This window comes from Syngnathoides biaculeatus, chromosome 17 (assembly GCF_019802595.1).
Source record: "Syngnathoides biaculeatus isolate LvHL_M chromosome 17, ASM1980259v1, whole genome shotgun sequence".
Classification (NCBI taxonomy): Eukaryota; Metazoa; Chordata; class Actinopteri; order Syngnathiformes; family Syngnathidae; genus Syngnathoides; species Syngnathoides biaculeatus.
In genome coordinates this window covers 9,526,658-9,552,253 of record NC_084656.1, presented here as the reverse complement: position 1 = coordinate 9,552,253, position 25,596 = coordinate 9,526,658, and the positions used below count along the sequence as shown (strand labels likewise).

At 41.0% G+C, this 25,596-nt stretch overlaps 2 protein-coding genes and 1 long non-coding RNA gene across 11 annotated transcripts in view; 2 read left to right on the top strand and 1 right to left on the bottom strand.

The window, feature by feature from the left end:
• Positions 1-1,309: 1,309 nt before the first annotated feature.
• On the top strand, positions 1,310-8,437 carry ak1 (adenylate kinase 1). 3 transcript variants are annotated; one of them, XM_061800451.1, is made up of 7 exons: positions 1,310-1,447; positions 4,057-4,094; positions 5,073-5,108; positions 5,188-5,351; positions 6,720-6,836; positions 6,925-7,116; positions 8,343-8,437. In XM_061800451.1, exons 2-7 carry the CDS (start codon positions 4,088-4,090, stop codon positions 8,406-8,408), a joined length of 582 nt encoding a protein of 193 aa, XP_061656435.1. In that variant the 5' UTR covers positions 1,310-1,447; positions 4,057-4,087; the 3' UTR covers positions 8,409-8,437. The 3 variants fall into 3 exon arrangements, with proteins under 3 accessions (XP_061656435.1, XP_061656434.1, XP_061656433.1); XM_061800450.1 differs by lacking the exon at positions 1,310-1,447 and adding an exon at positions 3,770-3,920; XM_061800449.1 differs by lacking the exons at positions 1,310-1,447; positions 4,057-4,094 and adding an exon at positions 4,196-4,473.
• Positions 7,130-25,409, bottom strand: LOC133490419 (uncharacterized). The gene is made up of 5 exons (XR_009792207.1): positions 24,013-25,409; positions 13,759-13,862; positions 9,807-9,940; positions 8,334-8,402; positions 7,130-8,133 (listed from the first exon to the last, which is right to left on the bottom strand). It is a non-coding gene; the product is annotated as an uncharacterized LOC133490419 (long non-coding RNA).
• eng (endoglin) overlaps positions 14,907-25,596 on the top strand; it is a 62,505-nt gene continuing 51,815 nt past the window's right edge. For 2 of the 7 annotated variants that reach the window (XM_061800447.1, XM_061800448.1), the window contains exons 1-2: positions 14,907-15,107; positions 15,893-16,021. In XM_061800447.1, coding sequence (XP_061656431.1) covers positions 15,976-16,021 — 46 coding nt within the window. In that variant the 5' untranslated portion in view covers positions 14,907-15,107; positions 15,893-15,975. Of the gene's footprint in view, positions 15,108-15,890; positions 16,022-25,596 lie in introns of those variants that run through there. The other 5 variants (XM_061800442.1, XM_061800441.1, XM_061800445.1 and 2 more) reach the window with 5 other exon arrangements.

Below are 25,596 nucleotides of genomic sequence, written 5' to 3'. Positions count from 1 at the left end.
GCAAAACAGCAATTTGGCAGCCAGAGAAAACCTCTTCAAGGATGAGGTTTTTAAACTGTTAAACATCAATGAAGTTTACAGTACTCTCAGTATCAAACAAAACAGATCAAAGAATTTTCCAGAATGCGTATTTAATCCCATATAACTTTCCACACTATGTTAATGCTAACACAAGATTGAAAACACCATATACAGGCGAATTAAATGACATTACTGTGCAAATAGATATTTGAACACTGATGGGGCAGCAACACGTGTAGACAGACAATTTACCAATACAGATGTATTCTTCATTCTCTGAAAAGAACAACTAATATTACAGCAGCTTACTGAGCAGCTGTTCCTGGCTCTTTGTCCCTGTATTGTTCTGATCCCTGCTGCCTCAGGTGCACACACCAGAAGGACCCACGCAATGACTTATTGTGATGTACAAACTATTTATTCTTTACCTTCTGTTGGTACCATGTTTTTTTAAATTAAGCATAATACTATAAAGTGGTAGTTTTCTTAAAAGCTGGAGCCTGGAACAGACTACATCCATTAATTTCAGTCGGGAAAGAAATTAATATTTTAAGTGATGAGCATGATCAGGAAATAAACTTGGAAGTTAAGGCATCGCTGTCATGTTAAGTGTAGTGTACAGGTGCTGCATACAGCTTTAAAAAAAAAAAGTAGAAAATCCTTTGCGGGCCAAATAATTAACACTTTATTCCGTGTTAGTGTCCGTTACAACAGAATAGCGACACTGAAAAATACGAAACATGTCAGGTTTTACAAGCAATTTAAAAGGGGTTGTTGTACCACTTCCTGTGCTCTTGATAGTTCCTGCAAGAGCGGGACTTGTTACTTACTGGTAGACAGCGTCTTGACACAATGTTGGTGTCCATTAATACAGAAAAGCAAAACTGGAATAGGAGGAATTGTTATTTTTTTAATACTGTCAACATCAAAATGGCTGTGGACACAGTCCGGACCGCACCGTTACAGCTCTGGTACTAACATTTGCCAGGCTAATGTCTGCTTTTACAGGTAGTGAAAAAGGAGGTTTCGACACAGTTGTGTTGTGGGGTCTCTGTTTCAGTTGAGTTTATCCCCCGCATTTTGTATTAGTAGCACTGTATTGTAAAATGTTTTCCACCAGGTGGTTTAAAAAAAAAAAGGGGGGGGGGCTGTCACATTCAGCCCTCGTATATATTCACCCTTTCCTTTTACCGACCATTCCCACATACAGTACTGTACTCCCCCCACCCCTCCTTATCTGCTCCGGTGCCCTCTTACCCAGAATGCAGCGCAAGCAGACAGCGCAGGCTCAGCTGTGCTATAAAAAGGCATAGCCTGGGGGAGGGAGGGCTGCCGTTCAGCAGGAACCGTGCATGCTCGGGAGATCCACAGGGTCTGCGGCCAGCCCATCGCACCGGGAGATCCAGAGACAGGAAACGGAGGACAGGTTAGTACGGAGGATGCACAATAAAGGCGAGCTGGTGAAGACTAAGTGGTAACGTCATCTACAGTATGTCAGAGAGGGGAGGAGAAGCAAGGGTTGACAGACATTGACGAGATGCATTCAAGATGAACATTTCGATGCTAATGTTGACTTCAATTTGGTCACAAAAGTGGTCCAGGCGCAACAATGTGCAAGTTGATTTCTAATTCCCTCACACAGGCGGAAGGACCGATTAGGCAGGGTGGATATTTTCTTTGATTCACTGAGCAGCTACCGCAGGAGTAAGAAGAGTTGACTTCAACTTCAGGTCGGGGACCAGGTCAATGAACTTGTCATCAAGGAGGTACAGGAAGGACCAAAGTGAAGGCAAGGTTGACTTCATCTGAATGTGACAGAAAAAGATCGAGCATGATAACAAGAGTGATGTCATCTTTAATCAAAAAACAGTATGGACAAGGTAGAGAAAGGACTGAAGTGAAGGCAAGATTGGCAATAATTACACATAGGAAGAAGGCCGCCTTATCTTCAGGCAGGGGAAGAGTTCTTTGATCTTTGCTGGAGACGGGAGTCTCAGGAATGTTCAAGGGAAAGACGGGGTTGACTTCAACTTTGTCATAGTGGAGGGGCAGTCAAGAAGAAGGCAGGATGGACTTCAACTTTGATCACCATGGCGAGATGGAGAAGTCCGTCTCGACCTGAACTTCTAGAGTACCTCAACTGTTGTCATTGATGAAGTCCAAGAAGGGAAAAAACGTGAAGGCGGGGTTTACTTCAACATTGTGAAAGAAATGAGGTGTAGAAAGGAAAAAGCTTTGTGTTGACTTTATTGTCAATCAAGATGTTGTAGTGCAAGAGTAAAAGTGTAGGCAGCAAAGACTTCAATTTCATGTGGTACAGGAGGTGCAGACAGGAAGAAGGCAGGCGGGTTGTCAATTTCTGCTCGGGATGTATAGACATGGACTTCTGTCATTTTTGATGAGAGCCGGGAAGGACAAAAGTGAAGGCAGGGCGATGTAGTAGATAAACGTCAGTATGAGTAGCATGCTTCTCTAATTGCGCTCTGCAACATTATGAAACATGTTTTCCGTCTGCATCCATTAGCGTCCATTTTGGTGCATCGCCCATCGCACTGACGTCAAAGTGTCCCCCGTTCACGCTGCCTGCTTGCCAGCCTTAAAGGACCAGCGAGCACTTGTTCCCATTCAATGCTCTCCACAGCAACCAAAGAGGGAATGCGCCGCTTGCCTTTTGCACGCTTTAGGAGTCAGTGAATGCCTCGCCCGTTTGACACACTATCCCTTCACTTAACAGCTGCGACTTGCTCTTTTTTTAGCGTGTTAAAAAATAGGATTAGGACATTATCGAGGTGACTGTTGACATTAAGGCGGCTGTGGTGTTTATACATGCAAAGAATTTTGGACAAAATATTCACTTTGATTCTGGATTCAGGATTTTTCGTCAGTCTGCATCAAAAGTGAACATGTCTGACAGGGCATTAAAAAGTCTCGTTCTCAAATAGAATGACTCAGGTGCGGGTCCATGAGTGACCTTTACTGGCACCGTGGGGTCAACGGGCACAGGCATAAAAATGGACACCGTGGACGACTGACAATTATAGCTAGCGACATGCTAACCTTTGCAAAATTTTATTTAAGTTTGTTTTGACTTTGTTGGTGTAAAACGTGAAATATTTTATATTTGGACAATGGCCATCTTGTTGTCTGCAATAACGACATAGATTGGAAATTATTGCTGTCAAAACCCAAAAAAGCTGCTATTAAAAAATGGGAATGACAAGAATCTGGACTGGAGCAGAAAAAAATCAAAATCTTATAAGGTAACAAAATGCCTTGTTTGATTTACTTCAGAAAATTAAGACACTACAAAAAAAACATTTATTATTTAAAAATTGATAAACAAGGTAGTCACTCCTGGTGGCAAAATACATTTTTATTTTAGAAAAATAATGAACCCTCAAGTATGGCAATTTTATTTTTTATTTCTGGAAAAAAATGATTAAATCTAAGGAGTCTCTCCTGGTCGATAATTACTAGTGCATTTTATAGATTAGTTATTAGTTAATTCATTATTTGAATTAAGTTGAAGTGCTTTTTGCTAGGGTTTCCTCCTTTTTACTGTTTCACATTTGTATTTTTTTATAGAAAAAAATGGGAAATACTTAATTTTTTTAACGAATACCTTGTTGTATTACATACTTTGAAAAATAATGGCAGAAAAGAGTAATTTTGATTTAAAAGATGAAGTACTGCAGATGTCTTTGAAATCTGTTTCTTGGGCAGGATTGGACTTGTCAATCAAAACGTTTGGCCCTCCTCCTTCCTCATTCTTTTAAAGTCTTTTTTGGAAAAAGGAAGGGGGGGAAAACAGTAGAAAGAGGAAAAGGCTTGCCGGCCTCTTTCGTTTCAGTTGTTCGGGATTCTCGAACACGCTGATGAAGGAGAGCTCCGGTCCAAAAGTAAGACGCCGCCATGGTTTTTGTTTGACTTGATGAAAAGGTTGACAACACGCCCCTCAAAATTCAACGAGACGCCGTGCACTATTTCCAGCCGCATTGATGATGTCACCAATGCGTCTTTTGTTCTTTGTTACAGTTGAAAGGGAGCTGACGACGAACGCAACATAATGGCAGGTAAACGACGCCTGAAACGTGACAAATTGAAGGCAACAATGTATTGTTTTATGACGGGTGGGCGCGTCGAACGGTTTTATTCTTGACATTTACCACCATCGTGTGGCAAGAGATAGAACGCGCTGTATAAAAACAAAAATCTCAGATTTTCATTTGCAATAATAAACTAAACTAAACATTTATACTCATAGCAAATTGTAGCTAAAGTTTCCCCCAATTTTTGAAGGTTGTAAGAAAAAAAAATCTATTAGCTGTTTTCGTTTTACCCGGCGACCAACTGTTGACATGGTAACCAAGCCAACACAATAGTAAAGTCAAAAAAAGATTGTTGCAGACATGGGGAACATCTGCACATCGCGTGATTATTCCTCTCGACCTGGTTTGTAGCGTCCTTTTTAATGAATGCATTTAAGAAATTTTAAACGGGCTCTTTGTTTTTCCTTGCAGGTTTTGTAATATTTTTTGTATTTGTTTTAATGTGTTATTATCAACCTCCCGACATTGTTCTGAACATGGGGTTTTAATTTAATTCATAGAAATTTTTAACTGCCATTTTAAAATAATTTTATTTGATTGTATTTAGAAATATAATAGAACTACTACTGATAACATCTTTTAATTTACATATAAATACGATTTTTTTACTATTACTGTATCCTCTACATGGAATCCACCATACATTTTATTTATGAAGCCTTAAATGGCCTTTTATCTATTTTGTAAAATAATTAAAAAAGTTAATGGAGCCAGTCAATTTTTATTTAGTTTTTTTTCATCTTAAAAATATGCTTTTGCATTTTTTTTTCATCCTTGCATTATGGTTTTTAAGACATCCATTTTGTTCTTGATTGTGTTTATTGATTAGCTTTAAAAATTAGATTTTAAGATTCTTAATTCTTATTTATTATTTTATTTTTTAATTTTTTTATAATAATATCTGATGAATATTTGTCCCAACTTTTTTTTTCCTGTTTGCAGACAAGATCAAAGACTCGAAAATCATCTTCGTTGTCGGTGAGTATGAGCCCAAGTGTGAATTTTGGCTGCCTCACAAAGGCGCTCACACACGTCTGATATGCGCCGCCGCTTCCAGGCGGGCCCGGGTCCGGCAAGGGCACCCAGTGCGCTATGGTGGTGAAAAAGTACGGCTTCACCCACTTGTCGTCCGGCGACCTGCTGCGGGCCGAGGTGGACTCGGGGTCCGAGAGGGGCAAGCAGCTTCACGCCATCATGCAGAAGGGGGAGCTGGTGCCGCTGGTGAGATGGACCACGCTTTGACTCATCCAAAAACTCTTTCGCTTTTTCATTCTTTCTCCAGGGAACACAGATGAAGGATGCTCAAAACAAAAATTTTGCAAATACAGAACATTGGTTCTATTCAATTCCCTGTCCCCCAAGTTGAAGCAATGTACTATCAACAAATTAATATATTACTCTATAAATATTTAAAAATATATATATCATTGCAATAATATAAACTTTTTTAAACATTGGAAATGTTATTATAGTCTTGAAATACGAAAATATTCTGAAATAGTGGATGAAATATGTATTAAATCTTGAAAACATTTCAAATACTAACTACTTACTTTATTACTATATTTACTAATTACTATCTTTAATTGATTAGAAATGCTCAAATCTACTGTCCTACAAATATTCCAAAACATTCCAAACTTTCCACTTTCTACGCCAACATTCCGATTACAACAAAATCCCAAAATATTGGAAACCTGTAAGTTCGTTTCTCACTGGGGATCTCACTTGAGCCCCCACTCCCTAAGAGGGGTTGCGTCAGGAAGGGCATCCGGCGTAAAAACTGTGCCAAACAAATATGAGGATCCATCTGAGATGACAACGCTGTGGCGACCCCTAATGGGACAAGCCGAAAAAAGGTTTTCCAATAAAATATTCTCCAAAATTAACTAATTTGAAAAATTGAAAAATTTTAATACAGTATTGAAATAATCTAAAATCAAATAAAAACATCCTGTTATTCTTAAACTATTAAAAATGTTGAGAAATATTTTGAAATATTCAGACATTTCTAGTACTGTATAGCATTCTGAAATCATTAAAAGTTTCATAGTATATTATTTCCAACGCTGTGGCGACCCCTAATGGGACAAGCCGAAAAAAGGTTTTCCAATAAAATATTCTCCAAAATTAACTAATTTGAAAAATTGAAAAATTTTAATACAGTATTGAAATAATCTAAAATCAAATAAAAACATCCTGTTATTCTTAAACTATTAAAAATGTTGAGAAATATTTTGAAATATTCAGACATTTCTAGTACTGTATAGCATTCTGAAATCATTAAAAGTTTCATAGTATATTATTTCCCCTCTAAAAACATTAGACATATTTTGGTTTACTCTGTACACTCTCAAAATATTACACCATTGGAAATTAAAAGTGCAATATTTACTAATGTTTTGTTCAAATAATTGCCTGTTTTTTTTTATGTAACCACATCACACACACCCTGTTCAAACATTTCCCCAAATTTCTCTGACATAACGAGACACGTCGACTAGTATATTTTAATTGAGCTGAAGTCACATATGAATTGTACAACTTCTGAATGTTCCAGTCCCCTCAAGTGCCTTGTTGTCTCTTCAGGACACGGTGCTGGACATGATTAAGGATGCCATGATCGCCAAGGCTGACGTATCCAAGGGCTTCCTCATCGACGGCTACCCTCGCGAGCTGAAGCAGGGCGAGGAGTTTGAGAAGAAGGTTCGTTAAAAGTTGCAACTTTTCTTTTTTTTTTTTTTTTTTTTGCTGACACAGAAACAACACTTAAACCCCGTCTCTGCGCTCCCAGATCGGTAAACCGTGCCTGTTGCTGTACGTCGATGCCAAGTCCGAGACCATGGTCAAGAGGCTTCTGAAGCGCGGCGAGACCAGTGGCCGTTCGGACGACAACGAGGAGACCATCAAGAAGCGCCTGGACCTCTACTACAAGGCCACCGAGCCCGTCGTCACTTTCTACGAGAAGCGTGGCATCGTCAGGAAGGTGAGGAGCGTCATTAGTATTGAGCTGGTACCTTGAATTTTGAGTGCGGATCCCCCCCCCAAATTTCTCAAGTTAGGAACTCTCGATTGGTTGATGTAAACTTTAATTTTGCTTCGAAACCGCGGAGAAGAACCGAATGATCCCAACGCCTTAGCATGCTGTGTGCAGTCCGGCACACAGTGAACAATTCTTCCAAAAAAGAGGCCCACTGTGCGTGTCAAGGTCCTCCCATTTTAAATTACAATTTTTTTTTTAATTCAACTGAACCATACAAACTAAGTTTGGTGTCTTAATGTTAAAACATTACACAAAACACCAAAACTGATTGTTACTTAAATGATAGCAAGAGCTACAAAGTATTTAACAATACTTGGAGGCATATATTCTGGACTAAAGTCACTGCGACAGTCTTTGTGTTTCATCTTCATCTTTGTGTATTATACGAATACTGTATGTATATAGGCACACGGTGGATCAGCTGGTAAAGTGTTGGCCTCACAGTTCTGAGGTCCCTGGTTCAATCCCGGACCCTCCTGTGTGGAGTTTGTGTGTTCTCCACGTGCCTGCATGGGTTTCCTCCGGGCACTCTGGTTTCTTCCCACATCCCAAAAACATGCAACATTAATTGGACACTCTAAATTGCCCCTAGGTATGATTGTGAGTGCAGCTGTTTGTCTCCATGTTCCCTGCGATTGGCTGGCAACCAGTTCAGGGTGTACCCCGCGTCCTACCCGTTGACAGCTGGGATAGGCTCCAGCACTCCCCGTGACCCTCGTGAGGATAAGCGGCGAAGAAAATGGATGGAAATGGATATATGTATGTATATATACCACCCCCTGGTAGTCAAGGTTCACACGGTAGAAAGAGCAGCACAATGTCTACCGAGTTATAGCAAAAAAATTTTGCTATTTACATTTTAATTATATTACTCTTTTTATTTGTGGACTGTGGTAGTGACCTGTTCACGGTGTACCCTGCCTCTCGCTCAGACTCAGGTGGGATAGGCTCCAGCCGGCCCTAGTGAGGATAAGCCGTATGGAAAATGAATGAATGAATGTTTTTATATATTGGAAAATACTAAAATGGGAAAAGTTGATACGAGGTATGAGCGAATACTGGTGTTACAAGCGTCCTCACACAACTAATTCTCCAACTCGTAAATCAAGGTACTGCTCTTAATATTATTCTGAATATATCTGATGACATCAACGTCTCACCCTGCACAGGTGGACTCTGAACTTCCTGTGGAGGAGGTCTTCATCCAGGTCTCCAAAGCTATTGATGCGCTGTAGTTAAAAAAAAAAAAACATGAACAACACTCTTTGTTTGTTTGTTTGTTGCTTCAAGTTTTCTGTAACCTCCGCCAAGGTCCAGCGTTCTCTCATTACCGCGGTGAGCAAGTCTATTTCACAGTTCTTAGGTTTTGGGTTTCACTCTTCTCCTGCTCAGTCGATGACGTCCTCGCCAGAATTTGAACAGCTTCACACCAACAACAGGGCGGTTACAACGCTTGATTTTCAAACCTCTTTCCCGGCATTGTAGAATAGCCTCGACCAGGCTGTGATACTACCTCTACTATCGTTACATCATGCATTGCTCCGCCTGTGGTACTGCATACTTCCAAAGGTAGAAAAGCACCCGGTCAACTTGGTCCTCCAGTACAAGCCAGTGCCTTTTGTACCCGACAGAACCATGAAAAAAAAGCAGACAAAATGCTGCTTGTACATAATGCAGTGTTCTCCCCCTCATGTTATGCTACCTCCGAATGTGGTACATGGGCAGGTGTACTTGGCTCCACCCATTCTGCGTGAGTGCAGTTTGTAAAGAACAGCAAGACAGAAAAGAGGTGTAAAAATGCTAGCTTTTACAGGAAGCGCAAGGGCCTTGACACACAAGCGTCATCCTGCCGCTCGATGCTGGGCTGACGTCATTTTTCCCGATTCTCCTTTCGTGAGGTTTACACAGACCAACATGGAAAAAAAAAAAGGTAGAAACATGCCAATTTTCCACACATGCATCATCTGTTCCTGCACGGTATGGCTCTGCTATTACTTACGGAGGCAGGAAAATGTCACTTGTCGCCCCGAAGTCCTACAGAACAGTGGGATGAAAGAAAAGGTGGAGGCATGCCTTTTGGAGGCTATGAAAGAGGAAAGGCTTTTGCACACATACCTGGTACTAGTTCCAAAGGTGGAAAACTGCCCCTGATTCTGTTTGTGGTGTTTTATACACTGCAGGAAGCTTGAAAGGTGCAACGGAAGTATACATACTACTGTAAATTTGTATGATTCCTGAAGAAATGAAGTAAAATGCTAGCAACCAAACAAATTTACCATATAACACTCAAGTACTCCTACTACTGTATCGTCATATTGTTTCCGAAAAGACTAAAACATCTCCAAAAATGCCAGCTATTTATAAACAAAACACATTTATCGTATGGCAATGTAGTCCTGCTCAAAAACAACGGAAACTTCCTTGGCGGAGGTAATGACAGAAATCACACATTTCCCACTCGTGCCTCCAAAACTGCAGTAAAAAACATTACAGCATGTGAATACTCCCTTGTGTACGGTATATTCATATGGAGAGCAAGATAAATTCATTGTTTACAATTTCTCAATGTCATAAAAGCTTTTAACTGTATTGTGTCATAACACTGATTAAAAATTAAAAAAAAAAGTACTCACCCACCGAGGCCTGATGGTCACAAAAAAGGTGGCGCGCTCATCACTTTCATGCCAATATGTTTACCACAGGAACCGCAGTTGAAAACCTTTGCTTCATTTTCTTTTCAAGAGATATCAAAATGATGTGTGGGGGTCTGTAAAAAATAATTTTTAACCTTGATTTATTTATTTTCTTCAAAAAGTGATCAATGTTAATATCAAGCTAGAGGCATGTCTTGGGTTATATGCCAGACGAAATTCATGATGGTCGCTGATGTGGTTGGGAAAGTTCACTTTCTTCCATAGAATGTTCATAATTCAAAATTTTGAACTAAGTTCACTATTTTAACAACAAACTAGTTGATGGATCTTTTTTTCCCCCTTTGGCTTGAAAAATGGATGGAATATTGTCTGTTGCTGACAAGTTATATTACTTTTTAAAATTGCGGCATTTCATTTCCACGTTGCTTCCACCCATTCAGTCCACAGTAGTAGCCATCAGCAACTGTCATTATTATCTTAGAAATAAGAGGAAAAATGTGTTGAGTCAATTTATGGGTTTTTTTTTGTTTGTTTTTACAAAAAACAGGACAGTACTCATATCGAGATTTTTTTTTTCCATACAGTGTGTGAGGGGCTTTACGGTGGATCAGCTGGTAAAGCGTTGGCCTCACAGTTCTGAGGTCCAGGGTTCAATCCCAGACCTGCCTGTGTGGAGTTTACATGTTTCCCTGCATTGCACCTGTGTGGGTTTTCTCCGGGCACTCCAGTTTCCTCCCACATCCCAAAACATGCAACATGAATTGGAATCTCTAAATTGCCCCTCGGTTTTATTGTGAGTGCGGCTGTTTGTCTCCATGTGCCCTGCGATTGACTGGCAACCAGTTCAGGGTGTGCCCCGCCTCATGCCCGTTGACAGCTGGGATAGGCTCCAGCACTCCTCGCAACCCTTGTGAGGATAAGCGGCTAAGAAGATGGATGGATGGATGGATGTGTGAGGTCTCTCACATTAGGGAAAAAAAATGGATTGTTCAAGATAGGCACATGTGTCCACCTGTTTACATGATCCCACGTGACAATCTTCACACTTTAGAAATATCAGAGACACAACAGGATGTCGGACAGCAGAGTTTGCCGTCGAGTCAACAGTTGATAACCTGCACACACTTCCACCAGGTATCCGGATTATCCTCCAAGGACCCTGGAGGGATGAGGAGGAGGAAGAAGCACCTCTACCGCACAGGAAGCAACCCTGTCAGAAAATCCTGGCAAGAAAAGGCCTCCGCAAGCACTTTCATAGCAAAAGTTATGCGTGGAATGCCGCTAATAAAAGTAATAATAAAAAAATGCATGGGACAACAAACGTGGAGGCCATGCGATAAATCACGTAGTCCAACTCTAAAATTGAGATCAGTTGAATCCTCCTCGCCGTGATTTAATGCCCCCATGTGGCATTACATAAAATTACCTTCATACAGGAGAGAGCGATTCTCTTTCATCTAAAATTAAAATTTACTAATTACAAGCACACACAGCTAGAATATTTCCATATTGGTTATATGTTTTAAGGTGTTTTTTTCCCACCTTGATATGAGAACTTATATCCATCCATCATTCTACTGAGCTGCTTATCCTCAGATGGGTCGCAGGAGTGCTGCAGCCTACCCCAGTTATCTTCGGGCAAGTACACCCTCAACTGGTCGCCAGCCAATCGAAAGGCACATGTACACAAGAATTCACATTCACACCTACAGGCAATTTCGAGTCTTCAGTCAACGTGCCACAAATGTTTTTGGGATGTGTGAAGTCCAGGCTCATACGACAACTTCCATCCATCCATTTCATTTTCTTAGCCACTTATCCTCACAAGGGTCTGGGGAGTGCTGGAGTCTATCCCTGCTGTCAACAGGCAGGAGGTAGGATACACCTGAACTGGTTGCCAGACAATCACAGGGCACATAGAGATAAACGGCTGCACTCACAATCACATCTAGGGGCAATTTAGAGTGTCCAATTAATGTTTACACAAACATTTAACTTGTTTTTGTCAGTCTTATTACAATTTGAAGCAAAACTCGTTTATTTTTCACCTTGACATAGAAGATCTTTTTTTTTTTAATATAATAGTCGTACACAATTGGAAGCAAAACCAATTATTTTTCACCTTGATAGAAAATATTTTTTTAATCATCATTAGGCCTGTTTCAATTAAATCCAAAGCTTTATTAAAATCATCAGATCATTGAGGGCAGGCTGTCAGCGCAAACATTAGGAATCCTCGGATATCTGCTAGACATTTTTTAAATAAGCCATTTTAATGCAAATTTCATAAGTCTTCCCAATGATGGGGATTTTTATTTTTTTTCCGAGTTTGTAATTTCCAGCTTCTCTTCTTTGAAAATGTCAGGAATGTACTTTTGGATTTTTACATCAATCTTTCAAATCCAGCATAGAGACTTTTGGCCAACTGAAAATTATGTTTAATTCTTTACTTAATTAATTGAATTACACAACATTAATAAAATGGGTTTTATTGTCAAATCAACACACCGGATTAAATCTTTTAGCAATTTTTGGACAAGTGAGCAATTTCATTGTATATTGTCAGTTTGCCTCAATTCACTCACAATTGGAGTTATTTCGTTGGAAGCTAAACATTTGTATTGTGCAAAAAATCGGGAATGTAAATGGTTATAAAACTAAATAATACACATTAATGGCAAGATATATTTTTTAAAAGCAGCATGCAATAAAAGACAAACAAAAAAAAAACATTTAAAAATTAGGATATATGATGAAAGGTTACTACAATCAAATAAGGCCTAAGGTTAAAGATACCTGCATTCAGAAGAAAAAAAAAAAAGCTTCTTATTTTTAACAAATGCGGCATGGTGGTCCAACTGGTTAGAATGCTGGCCTCACAGTTTGGAGGACCGGCGTTCAAATCAAGTCCCTGCCTATGTGGAGTTTGCATGTTTTCCCCGGGCCTGCGTTTTTTTTTCTGGGCACTCCGGTTTCCTTTCACATCCTCCCACAAAAACCATGCAACATTAATTGGACACTCTAAATTGACTAAGGTGTGATTGTGAGTGCGACTGTTGTCTGTCTCCATGTGTCCTGTGATTGGGTGGCAACTAGTTCAGGGTGTACCCCGCCTCCACCCCGTTGATAGCTGGGATAGGCTCCAGCACTCCTGCAACCCTTGTGAGGATAAGCGGCTCAAAAATGGATTGATGGATTATTGTCAAAACCATATTTCCTGGCAAATTCAAAGCCTGGCGCCTACAATTTGGGTTATTACCTCACATCAGGTGATTCTCAACAAAGTATGACACCTGATTCTGATGTGAAAAAATGGTCAGGCGTGCCCCGATGTCTGAGTAGTGCATGGTAAAAAGAGATCAAATTCCCCAAGGTAAAGGTCATGTTGGCCTGAGCAGCGTCAAAAGACTGTTAATCGACTTGCTGCCCAAAACCTGATGACCGGACGGAAATGGACACCAAAGAATTCAGTCGCAAGTAACAAGTCCAACATGGAAGAACTGAGTTTGGATTGGGTGAGGGGCAGAACAAGGCAGCACTGGAAGACAAGAGTTCCACCATGCATCAATACTTTTCCACCCAGAAAATGCGGATGTGCCAACCAGTTGTTCACCATGCTGCCTCATTAAGAGCCAGCATAAATAAAACAAATGAGCCTTTTGGTGGTTGTAAGGAGGATGAGGGATGACATCAGAGCATTCTGATTAGTCTGAGGCGATGCCAGGACATCTTTCTTTGTTTTTCCACCTATTAGCACCATTTTTATTACTGTCTTTGTAAAGGCAGGCATTTTATAATAGCTGACATTAAAATATATAGTCAGGCCCAGCATCAGATGTTGCCTTAGAGGACCATAAGGAAACGAGTCAGCTGGCTCATACTCATACCCCCCGTCCCGCTCCCCCCGCACTTGACTCCCCCAGCCCCTCACCTTCCATGGCTTGTGGTGACGGGCCGGCGGGCACCACAGAGACCCAGTGGCACCGTGCGGGAACCGACGTCAAGTCGCGATGAAGGATGACGGCCAATTGTTTCCTGTTATTGAAACATGGGTTGGGGTGGTGGGTGAGGGGGAGGCATGGACTGGAAACAAGTCTACGCATGTGCGTAAAAGCAAGTCTTTAAGTGAGTCAATGCTGAATTCCACCAGGAGAAAGATGAATATCACATTAATGCCGTACACACCCTCTTCTGGAGCTATGGCGTGATCACAAAAATACTTTTTTTTGTGGTTACTTTGAACAGAGTCTCCTAGAATAACGTTAAAGAAAGAGCCAGATGCTGCTTCACCAAGACATTTATATCTATATATTTATACCCCACTAAGGTTAGACACTTACCATTTACCAAACTTAGACGGGGAAGGGGGAAATATAGACTGTAAGTAGACACGACATCCTTTCTGGATTTAGCAGAATGAGATGAATCATCGTCCCCCACACCTCCCATTCATTGACAAAAACATGCAAAGTTTTTTAACGACCACAAAGGATTCACTACCTTACAGTAATTCTAACAAGAATAGGAAACTAAATATGCAAGCGGCCTGACAATTAGTGTTTATCGCAATGTGGCTCTGAGCATTGGATATATGAACACAAATGCTGGGGCTAACAGAAATTATTGCATGAATCATAGGCATTCCATAAACGCTTCAAAGAACAGCAAATATTACTCCTGTACTTAGAAGCCGAGAGAGGAACTGACTCTCCAGAACAACACCGGCTTAGGTGCACACAAGAATATGCGTTGAAGGAGCAAGTGTGATAAAACAAACAAACAAACAAACAAACAAAAATCAATGTAATCGTGCTATTACTGCCTGAGAAACCACTTATCTCATTAAAAAAAACACACACACACTACAAATATATTTATATTTTTCGGGGGGTCTACAACAGATTCATGGCAATCCCATCAATGTCGATAGAGAAAGATCATTTCAGATACGAGTTTTTGAGAGTGCGGTCAAAGAATGGACTCAATTCGTATGTTCAGTGTGGTGAAATGCCCCCCCGTGTATTTACGCTGCCCATACTTTAAAATGAATGACGTTGACACTTCTCTTGGGTTTGTGTGGAGCGAAGGGGGAGCACATTTGAGTTCGGGGCGGGGGGGCGGAGGTGCGTAGCAACGTCCAAGTGCGCCGCCCAGAAGAGTTGACAAAAGTTGGGGACGAGTTGGACTTAGTTGCTCACACGGCTGAGTAAAGCCACATCCGCCACGCGTGGAATAAAAGCCCCCTCGCTTCATTTTTAAACACACCGCTTTGAAAAAAAGGTAAGTTGTCGGGCTGCCATTTTGCTTTTGTTCACGTTCGTAAATTGGCCTCTTTTCCCCTTTTTAACTTAATTTGAGCGGTTTTCATGTTCGTAAACATTAGCCACATTGGGCATCCCTTGTTGCTAATAGACTGCCTTGTAACACCACTTTCATCACATTTTCAGTCAAGACAAGCACTTTCCCTTAATCCTTAGCTACGTTTCTAATGCAATATTTCTACTAAAGTTGATTTGATTTCATGACAACGCGAAGTTATAATAATTAGCCTTCTTGGACTTGTCGCAAACATTTCACCTCAATCGGCAGTTTCACTTCAGCTTTAAATCCCACTTTTGGTTTTGTGTATACTTATTTTTTTCATTTTTTTATTTTTTATTTTCAATGCGTTTTAGTCGGCCAAACACTTTGTGCACGCTCTTCCTATCCCTCCTCCGATGTGAATCACATAACAGGAGTCACCCTCCTGCTCCTTATCTGATCCCGCATTGTGATTTTATTTAAAGCAAAAAGCCTTTCCTGAAACGTTCCAAGTTAAGAACCTGGACGATAAGCCTTCGGTTTATGATTGTGCATCAAGAAAGCCGGGAAGAAGTCCAGTGATCGTACAAAAAATCCCGACATCTTCCTTTTTTGTGCGTGTGTGGGCAGCTGTTGTGGATTAAGTAATTTTTCACACGATGGATTTCTTTGTCATTGAATTCCCTCGGAAACCTCTTGTTAAATAAATCGCTTTGTTTTTATTTCATACTTCAAAAATACCCACGCTGACTCCTCTTTTCCAGGCCCTGAAAGTGAAATTAGAACCATCCAGCTCCAGGAGACCCCGAAATTCTGCCTCCGATCACCCCGAAAAATCAAATCCACCATGGATTCCTTGTTTTCTCTTCTTTGCCTCGCTGTGGTTGTCTCAGGTGAGCCACTTGATTTAATACCTTTTATCAAAGTATACTGTAATGTGATCAATGTGCAACATGTTTAAATTATTCCAAAGTATAATATACTGTACTCTCATCGTGCTTTATATATGAAGTACCACCTTTCAAATTCCATCAACCAACCCAGACATGTCTGTTAGTGATTGTGGCATTAAATATGTGGATAAAATATTACATTTGAGCCTCTCAGTATAACAACCTACCTTGCTTAAAATATACAGTATTGCATTATATTTGAGGTACAGGCCTGAAAAATCCCATCCCTTACCCACTTAGACATTAGTGAGAAACTGCAGTATTAAATATTAACACTTAACAAAAGTCTGGGGCATACCCCATACCCGACCGCCGCTAAAATATAACTGCAATGCATCCATCCATTTCTCTGAGCCACTTATCCTCACAAGGGTCACGCGAGTCTACCCCAGCTCTCATCGGACAGGAGGCGGGGTACACCCTTAACTGGTTACCAGCCAATCGCAGGGTCCATGCAGACAGGCAACAAATCACATTCAGGCATTTTCGAGTCTTCAATAAACCTGCATTTTTTGGGGATGTGGGAGGAAACCGGAGTTCATGGAGAAAACCCATGCAGGGATTTGAACTCTAGTCCTCAGAACTGTGAGGCAGACGTGCTAACCAGTCACCACTGTTCCACATATACTGTAATACTAAATTCATATTAAAACTGCAAGCTTATAAAAGCCAAACCAGAGTGATGTGTTGTGAATCAAACATAACAGTTGAGACACTTGATTTAAAACTCTAATCCTTTTTAAATGAACAACTAATTTTAATTTCAACTACAACCATTCACAATCCTGTCCATCAGCCCATACAAATTAATCAAATCAGTAAACAAAACTTTGGGTGTGAATCCCTCTATTTATTCCTCTACCTTCATTAAAATCTACTGCTCATCATTAAATTACAAGCTTACAAATTCCCATCAACCAGTTGCAATTTTTAGCGATTGTAGCTTTAAATATGTAAACGCCTTACGTTTGCATTCCATCAGGTTATGATTTTAGAGCTTGAAAAAAAAATATATTATTTTGGTACTCAACTGTACATTTTAATAAAGGGCTAAAAATAAATTTTCCAATGAACCCAAGTTGAGTCTATTATGAGATAGAGTCCTGCCTTTGCCAAATTACAACTAAATACTGGAGATAAAGTTGGAGCCTTTTGAAAATGATTTTAAAAACGACATTCATTTGTTAATTTATAAACCCTGGTAAATTGTGCAAAGTAGGGCGGGTCCTTCATAATACTTTTCGTATTCATCAATGGTTGTGCCTTTGGCTGGCGACCAGTTCAGGATGTGCTCTTCCTCTTGCCCAGAGTGAACTGAGATAGGCGCCGGCATGTCCCGTGACCCTAATGGGGATAAGCGATATAGAAAAAAATGGATGGATACATATTAATGGTTGACATGAAAGTTGTGAGATACATGAAAGTTATGGTGATACAGGTCATTAAATGAGTTTTTGTTGCATTACTATTTGTTCACAAACACCCTACATACTTTAGTTTCCCCATTTTCTATTTATTTATTTTATTTTTTTACTCTTATTCTACCACGGAGTAGATGGGAAGAGAAATGGAGTAGGGGTTATTTTAAAGGAAGAGCTGGCTAAGAATGTCTTGGAGGTGAAAAGAGTATCAGATCGAGTGATGAGACTAAAATTTGAAATTGAGGGTGTTATGTATAATGTAGTTAGCGGCTATGCACCACAGGTAGGATGTGACCTAGAGTTGAAAGAGAAATTCTGGAAGGAACTAGATGAAGTAGTTCTGAGCATCCCAGACAGCGAGAGAGTTGTGATTGGTGCAGATTGTAATGGACATATTGGTAAAGGAAACAGGGGCGATGAAGAAGTGATGGGTAAGTACGGCATCCAGGAAAGGAACTTTGAAGGGCAGATGGTGGTGGACTTTGCAAAAAGGATGGAGATGGCTGTAGTGAACACTTATTTCCAGAAGAGGGAGGAACATATAGTGACCTACAAGAGCGGAGGTAGAACCACGCAGGTAGATTATATTTTGTGCAGACGATGTAATCTGAAGGAGGTTACTGACTGTAAAGTAGAGGGAGGGGAGACTGTAGCTCGACAGCATAGGATGGCAGTATGCAGGATGACTCTGGTGGTGGGTAGGAAGATTAAGAAGACAAAGGTAGAGCCGAGAACCATGTGGTGGAAGCTAAGAAAGGAAGAATGTTGTGCGGCCTTCCGGAAAGAGGTGAGACAGGCTCTCGATGGACAACCGAAGCTCCCGGAAGACTGGACGACGACAGCCAAGGTGATCAGAGAGACAGGCAGGAGAGTACTTGGTGTGTCATCTGGTAGGAAAGGGGAGAAGGAGACTTGGTGGTGGAACCCCAAAATACAGGGAGTCATACAAGGAAAGAGATTAGCGAAGAAGAAGTGGGATACTGAGAGGACTGAGGAGAGGCGAAAGGAGTACATCGAGATGCGACGTAGGGCAAAGGTAGAGGTGGCAAAGGCTAAACAAGAGGCATATGAAGACATGTACACCAGGTTGGACACGAAAGAAGGAGAAAAGGATCTCTACAGGTTGGCCAGACAGAGGGATAGAGATGGGAAGGATGTGCAGCAGGTCAGGGTGATTAAGGATAGAGATGGAAATGTGTTGACTGGTGCCGGTAGTGTACTAAATAGATGGAAAGAATACTTTGAGAAGTTGATGAATGAAGAAAATGAGAGAGAAGGAAGAGTTGAAGAGGCAAGAGTGAAGGACCAGGAAGTGGAAATGATTACTAAGGGGGAAGTCAGAAAGGCACTACAAAGGATGAAAACTGGAAAGGCAGTTGGTCCTGATGACATACCGGTAGAGGTATGGAAGCAATTTGGAGAGATGGCTGTGGAGTTTTTGACCAACTTATTCAACAGAATACTAGCGGGCGAAAAGATGCCTGAAGAATGGAGGAAAAGTGTTCTAGTTCCCATTTTTAAGAACAAAGGGGATGTTCAGAGCTGTGGGAACTATAGAGGAATAAAGTTGATGAGCCACACAATGAAGTTATGGGAAAGAGTAGTGGAGGCGAGACTCAGGACAGAAGTAAGTATCTGCGAGCAACAGTATGGTTTCATGCCTAGAAAGAGTACCACAGATGCATTATTTGCCTTGAGGATGCTCGTGGAAAAGTACAGAGAAGGTCAGAAGGAGCTACATTGCGTCTTTGTGGATCTAGAGAAAGCCTATGACAGAGTACCAAGAGAGGAACTGTGGTACTGCATGCGTAAGTCTGGTGTGGCAGAGAAGTATGTTAAAATAGTACAGGACATGTATGATGGCAGCAGAACAATGGTGAGGTGTGCCTTAGGTGTGACAGAGGAATTTAAGGTGGAGGTGGGACTGCATCAGGGATCAGCTCTGAGCCCCTTCCTGTTTGCAGTGGTAATGGATAGGCTGACAGATGAGGTTAGACTGGAATCCCCTTGGACCATGATGTTCGCAGATGATATTGTCATATGCAGTGAAAGCAGGGAGCATGCAGAGGAACAATTGGAAAGATGGAGACATGCACTGGAAAGGAGAGGAATGAAGATTAGCCGAAGTAAAACAGAATATATGTGCGTGAATGAGAAAAGTGGAGGGGGAAGAGTGAGGCTACAGGGAGAAGAGATAGCGAGGGTCGACGACTTCAAATACTTGGGGTCAACAATACAGAGCAATGGAGAGTGTGGTCAGGAAGTGAAGAAACGGGTCCAAGCAGGTTGGAACAGCTGGCGAAAGGTGTCTGGTGTGTTATGTGACAGAAGAGTGTCTGCTAGGATGAAGGGCAAAGTTTACAAAACAGTGGTGAGGCCGGCCATGATGTACGGATTAGAGACGGTGGCACTGAAGAAACAACAGGAATCTGAACTGGAGGTGGCAGAAATGAAGATGTTGAGGTTCTCGCTCGGAGTGACCAGGTTGGATAGGATTAGAAATGAGCTCATTAGAGGACAGCCAAAGCTGGATGTTTTGGAGACAAGATTCGAGAGAGCAGACTTCGATGGTTTGGACATGTTCAGAGGCGAGAGAGTGAGTATATTGGTAGAAGGATGCTGAGGATGGAGCTCCCAGGCAAAAGAACGAGAGGAAGACCAAAGAGAAGGTTTATGGATGTGGTGAGGGAAGACATGAGGGCAGTTGGGGTTAGAGAGGAAGATGCAGGAGATAGGCTAAGATGGCAAAAGATGACACGCTGTGGCGACCCCTAACGGGACAAGCCGAAAGGAAAAGAAGAAGAAGAAGAAGACTCTTTCATGTTCTTTTGTCTTTTAATATTTCCAAATTGTGACAATAATTCATCCGCTGTTTTTCTTGAATGTGGCTTGAAATTAACTTTAGTCGAAACGCCGTAGCCAATGCACGTTGACAAGAAGAATGACTTCTCCCAAAGTTGATTTGATTTCATGACAACAGAAAGTAGGCATAAATATAAGCCTTGTTGGACTTGTCACCAACATTTCAACTCAATGGCTGCTTACCTTCGATCTTTAAATCCCCCTTTTGCCTTTGTGTGTACTTTATTTTTTGATTTTCAAGACGTTTTGTTTGGCCAAACAGTTTCTACAAACTCTCCTCCGATGTGAATCGCATAACAGGAGTCAGCCTCCTCCTCCTCTTCCGGCTTTGGCTTTAAAAATCAAGTAAAAATCATAAGACAACTCCTGCAGTGATTTGCTCCCTGTGGCTACAACAGTGAAGTTTCACATGAAAGTTGTAATATAGTCTTATGTTGGTTAATGGCGGACACGGGCATAAATAGTTTTATATACCTTTGTTCATTTCCAACATGGAACTCACTTGACGTTACAATTCTATACTCCTCTAAAAGTTGCGTGAAAGAAACTAGAATGCTCTCCTTGACTTGACCTAGCAGCGTCTTTCTGCGGGGACATTATGTCATGGGTCACTAAAGTCTAGTGTTAGATTGCTTTGCAAAGTAACCGCTTACTGTGAGTGGGGGGGGGGGGGGGGGGAATTCTGGAGCATTTTCTCTTAGGCAAGTGACAATAAACACAGGTCAAGGTGTCTGTAATGGGAGTGGGAGGGCCAGATGCCCTCAGCACAGACAACAGTAGCAGGGAAAAAGTAAAAAATGTAGTATATCAGTTAGATATTGGCCAATGTCGGTATATGAGCGATACATTGTAATCGGACAGGGGATATATTGGTTGAGTTTTAATTGTTTTGCCTTCTTTAGTATTAATATTTGTCGGGTGTTCCACAGCTTGAAACATCGGGGCAGACACCGTAAATATAGATTTTTCCTCCTCGTGAGGATAAGCAACTTGGGAACTGGATGGATAGTTGTTTTCAGTGTACAGAAATTTCACCCAAATCTGTTTTTACTCTGAAATCACTCGCCCACCATCTCTCCCAATGGATGTGCCAATGTAATAGAACATTTTTCAATTCCAGTGCACGAGCCTCAGTGGCAGGTACCCCTTGCCGTGGCAGCACACACATTGAATGGGTGATCAATGATGAGCGTCTGCCTCACAGTTCGGTATTCAAAGCACTTTTCCCCCAGCCAGTTATAGTTACACTTTCTTAGTCTTGTGACGTTATATACTAAGAAACCGAAACTGGATTGGGTGGGTGTTCGATTCTGACCTGAAGTAACCCTGCCTGGTGGCACAGACTGTGAATTTATGACAGCGAATTGTAGCAGCTATTGAAAATGTGATCACTTTACATTTCAAATTCAAATCCTGTTTTCTGTGGCATTTCAAATTCAAATCCTTTGGCACTAATTTACTTCCATAGGGCGGGTAACATGGTCTCCCAGAACTGTACTGTACACATGCCTTGGGTTGCCGTGAAAGCACAACACTCTTCTTTAACTGAACTTTTGATAACAAGGGATGATGCCTCTCGTTAATGGGGCAGGAGAATTTCTGTCTGAACTGTTCTGAATTCCCATGTTAATCACTCAGATTAATACTGCCGTGAGGAGTTGTGCTGAAACACAGATTTTGCTAAATTTTCCATCGTCAAATTGTCTTTCCTTTAAACCAAGCAAGTGAGTGTGAACAACACAAAGATTTATCTACAATCTTGACACATTGGATTTAGTAGGTATGACTTTAGTGTCTTCATGTGATTTTTATTTTTTTTTTTAATTTTTTTTTTTCCCATATTTCTTTCTCATGACATGACTACTTATTTTGCAACTGACAATTTCATTCTCATGACTTGTCTTTTTCATTACTCTGCTTTCATCATTTCTTTTGACTTTCTTTCTTTCATTTTTGTTTTCTGTGGGGTATTGATGATAAAATACAGGATTTAATGATTCCTGAGGGTCGTTTTGCCAGTAGTGAAATGCTGCAGAATATGCTGGTGTACTGTAGTTAAGACACCATTTGGACCTCTCGGACCTCCTGCTGTGTATTTGCCTACCCTGGAGTTGTCTCTCCATGAGCTGGAGGTAAAAGTACAAAAGCGCATTAGCCAGTACCTGCAGAACACGGGAGGGGTGGTTAAAACTGTTTTAAAGGGAAATAGATCACATAAAGAGAGAGACCAGCGATCGTGAGAACATACGGGAGGTAGAGGGTTCCCATTTTGAAGAGTATAAATGATGAAACTGGATTGGCCATGGAGTTGATTATACATTACAAAGTGGAACTATAGAAGGCAATGGTGATGAGGCGTGAGAGGGGTCTCTCAGACGCAAGGAGGTCAATGTCATGCGAAAAAAAAAAAAAACAAAAAAAAAAAAAACGACATCGTGAGTCAAAACAGTCCACTTCCTGTTTTAATGCGGCGTGAGCCAGCCCCGGGCGGCCGTCAGACTGGGTGGCAGGGAGACAGACGCGACCACTTGTCGCTAGCCCAGACCGATTTCAATCTCCTTCAGTGTTATGCCCCTCCCAAATAACAATCCATTTCTGCCTGCCTTGCTTTTCCTCTCTTTCAACTCTCTGTGTACTGCAAAGAAGGCTCCAGTGCCACTCTCCTTTATTCTTCATGTACAATCGCGACTCTTGACTGGCAAGGAATGAACTGCACCCTTGGAGGAAATTGTGAAATTGTTTGGGCCATTTCTTTAAGGAAAAGAAAACCAACAAATGTCACTGAAACACTTTGAAAAGTAATAAGTACAAAGCCTTAATTTAGAATTAACTGATGATTATCAGACATTGCTTTGTTTGTTTATATTTATATATATATATATATATATATGCTACACTGTTAAGACTGAAAACAATAAAGAAGGGTAATCTTATGATTAATATCTTCTTTCTTATTGTGTGCGTGGACTACTCCAAATGACCAGCACATTAGACACGATCGCAGTCTTTTGCCCCAAACAAGATTTCTGTTGTTGTACCGAGATTGACCTCAGAGAAGCAGCAAACTCCCATGTAGAAGCCAGACTGTTGGAAACTACAAAGAATAAGAAATAGCAGATAGGCTGACTGGATGCTGATCTGGTAATCTTGACTATTGTTGCGTTGCACGTCATAATCATGGAGCCCATGGCTTACCGCAACTCAGTTTTGACTGCACATATAAAGCTTTGCCGTACTAAATATTGAAGACGTTCAAGGTTTTCAGCCCAACTCTTTTCTTATTAGATTGATGGGGGACAGGAAAAAAAAATCTCTCTGAACACACCCCGCACCAGAAGATGGCCAGTCAGTATAATCTTTTAGAGACATCCGTTAATAATGAGGCCTTTGTGAACTTAAATAACAAAGGGAGAAAATTATGACATTGAAGTTAAATTGCGATAACATTTGTAACTCTGTTCTTCTCTTAAACTAGTCCATCTTCTGCAATAAGTGTCACAAAAAAGCCCAAGAAAATCCAAAACACTTGGCTGAACTGAACTCTTGTGAGATATTAAACGGTAAGGTTTTGTGTTAATCAAGCGTTTTTCTGCTCCCACTTTAAACACACGCATACACACAGCAAGCATTATTCAAAATAATACTGACTTTGTCCCTCATTGTCATGTCTGGTCCAGTGCTCTTTTTCTGCAGTTTGCCTGAACGGCTCATTAGTAATCGTTGAGATAAATGCCTCGTCAGCATGGCGACCACTTGTGCCCCATGTCAACATGCCTGCTGTCTGCGCTGATAAGACTTGGCCATAAGACCATTATGTGCACCGTTATCTCTCGGGCGTTTGTGCCCGCGGGCGGACCCAAAGGCTCTCACAGGATAAGTGCCTACATTTGGATGGAAGCTGTAGGGTTCCAAGTCATGGGCTGTCTCGACCAAGCAATGATTTGAAGTCCTCGAAAGGCGTTGAAGTCTCAAGATCATTTGTCATTGAGGCTGAGTCTTATCTTAATTTCATCCTATCGTTCACTTGGGACATGAATTAATGAGGATAGCTTTTTGCGGGCGAGCATAATCCCTTTAATTGTATCCAACAGATTCATCATGAGAAAATATCAACACAAAAGCACCATATTGTGATTGGGGGGAAAAAAAAAATAAAAAAAAAATATATATATATCTATTAAAATACATTAGGAACACTGTACAAAATTTGTTTTTATGTATTTCTAAGCCCCAAAGGAATCACACCTACCGTAATTCCTGGCCTATAAGACGTGACTTTTTTCACACGCTTTCAACCCTGCAGTTTATTCGGTGATGCGCCTAATTTGTGCATTTTTTTTCCTAATGGCCGCAAGGTGGCACTCTAGCGGAAATGGTCATGTGCTGAGGAAGTGACTTTTACTGGTCCGGCCCTGTTTGCGCGGCGTTAGCGTTAAACTCTGTGTACCGTTTTTCTTTGTAAATATCTCATGTTTGAATGTGGCTTTCAATGTGGTTACTTGCGGCTTTTACACAGCTGCGGCGTATGTATGTATCAAATGGTATTTCCTTTACCAATCCACAGGGTGAGCCTTATAACCAGGTGCACTCTGTAGGCCAGGAATTACGGTAGTTGGCTACAGTCTGGCATCAGAGTTTTGAATAATAAATGGTTGCCAGTGATTGCTGAGTGTTTGATATGGTCAAAATATGATTCGCACTTGAATGACCCTCCAAGACACCATAGTTCCGAATCGCAAAGGAAATGTTTCTATTTTGTGAAGGGGACATATTTTGCCAAACCAACTTTTTTTTGAGGGGATTTGAGATGTAATAGTCTCTTTGGTGCCTAAGTAAAGGTAAAACATGAATTTGAATTATCTGCGCATTCCTGAGTTCCAAACAGTTTTTCTGCCAAAGGCCTGAAATCAGCTCATCCAAATTTCTAGAGCTTGTCTACATCATTAGCACAGATCTCCCCACACATATTAAACATGACATAGAGTACTTGCTGGTTAAATTTCCCAAATCCTTACAGAATGAGTTAATAACACTGCATAGCCACGGAAAAGTCAACATTACAGTATTTAGCTAGTATTTACCTGATTGGCTATATCTTTTCTCATGGCACGTCCATTTTCGACAAAGCGACATCAGTAGACATCACCCTCCTCTGATCCATACCCATTCCTGTAGAATAGCATCAATTTGGACCACTTTTTGTTAATGTCCATCCATTTTCCAAGACACGTA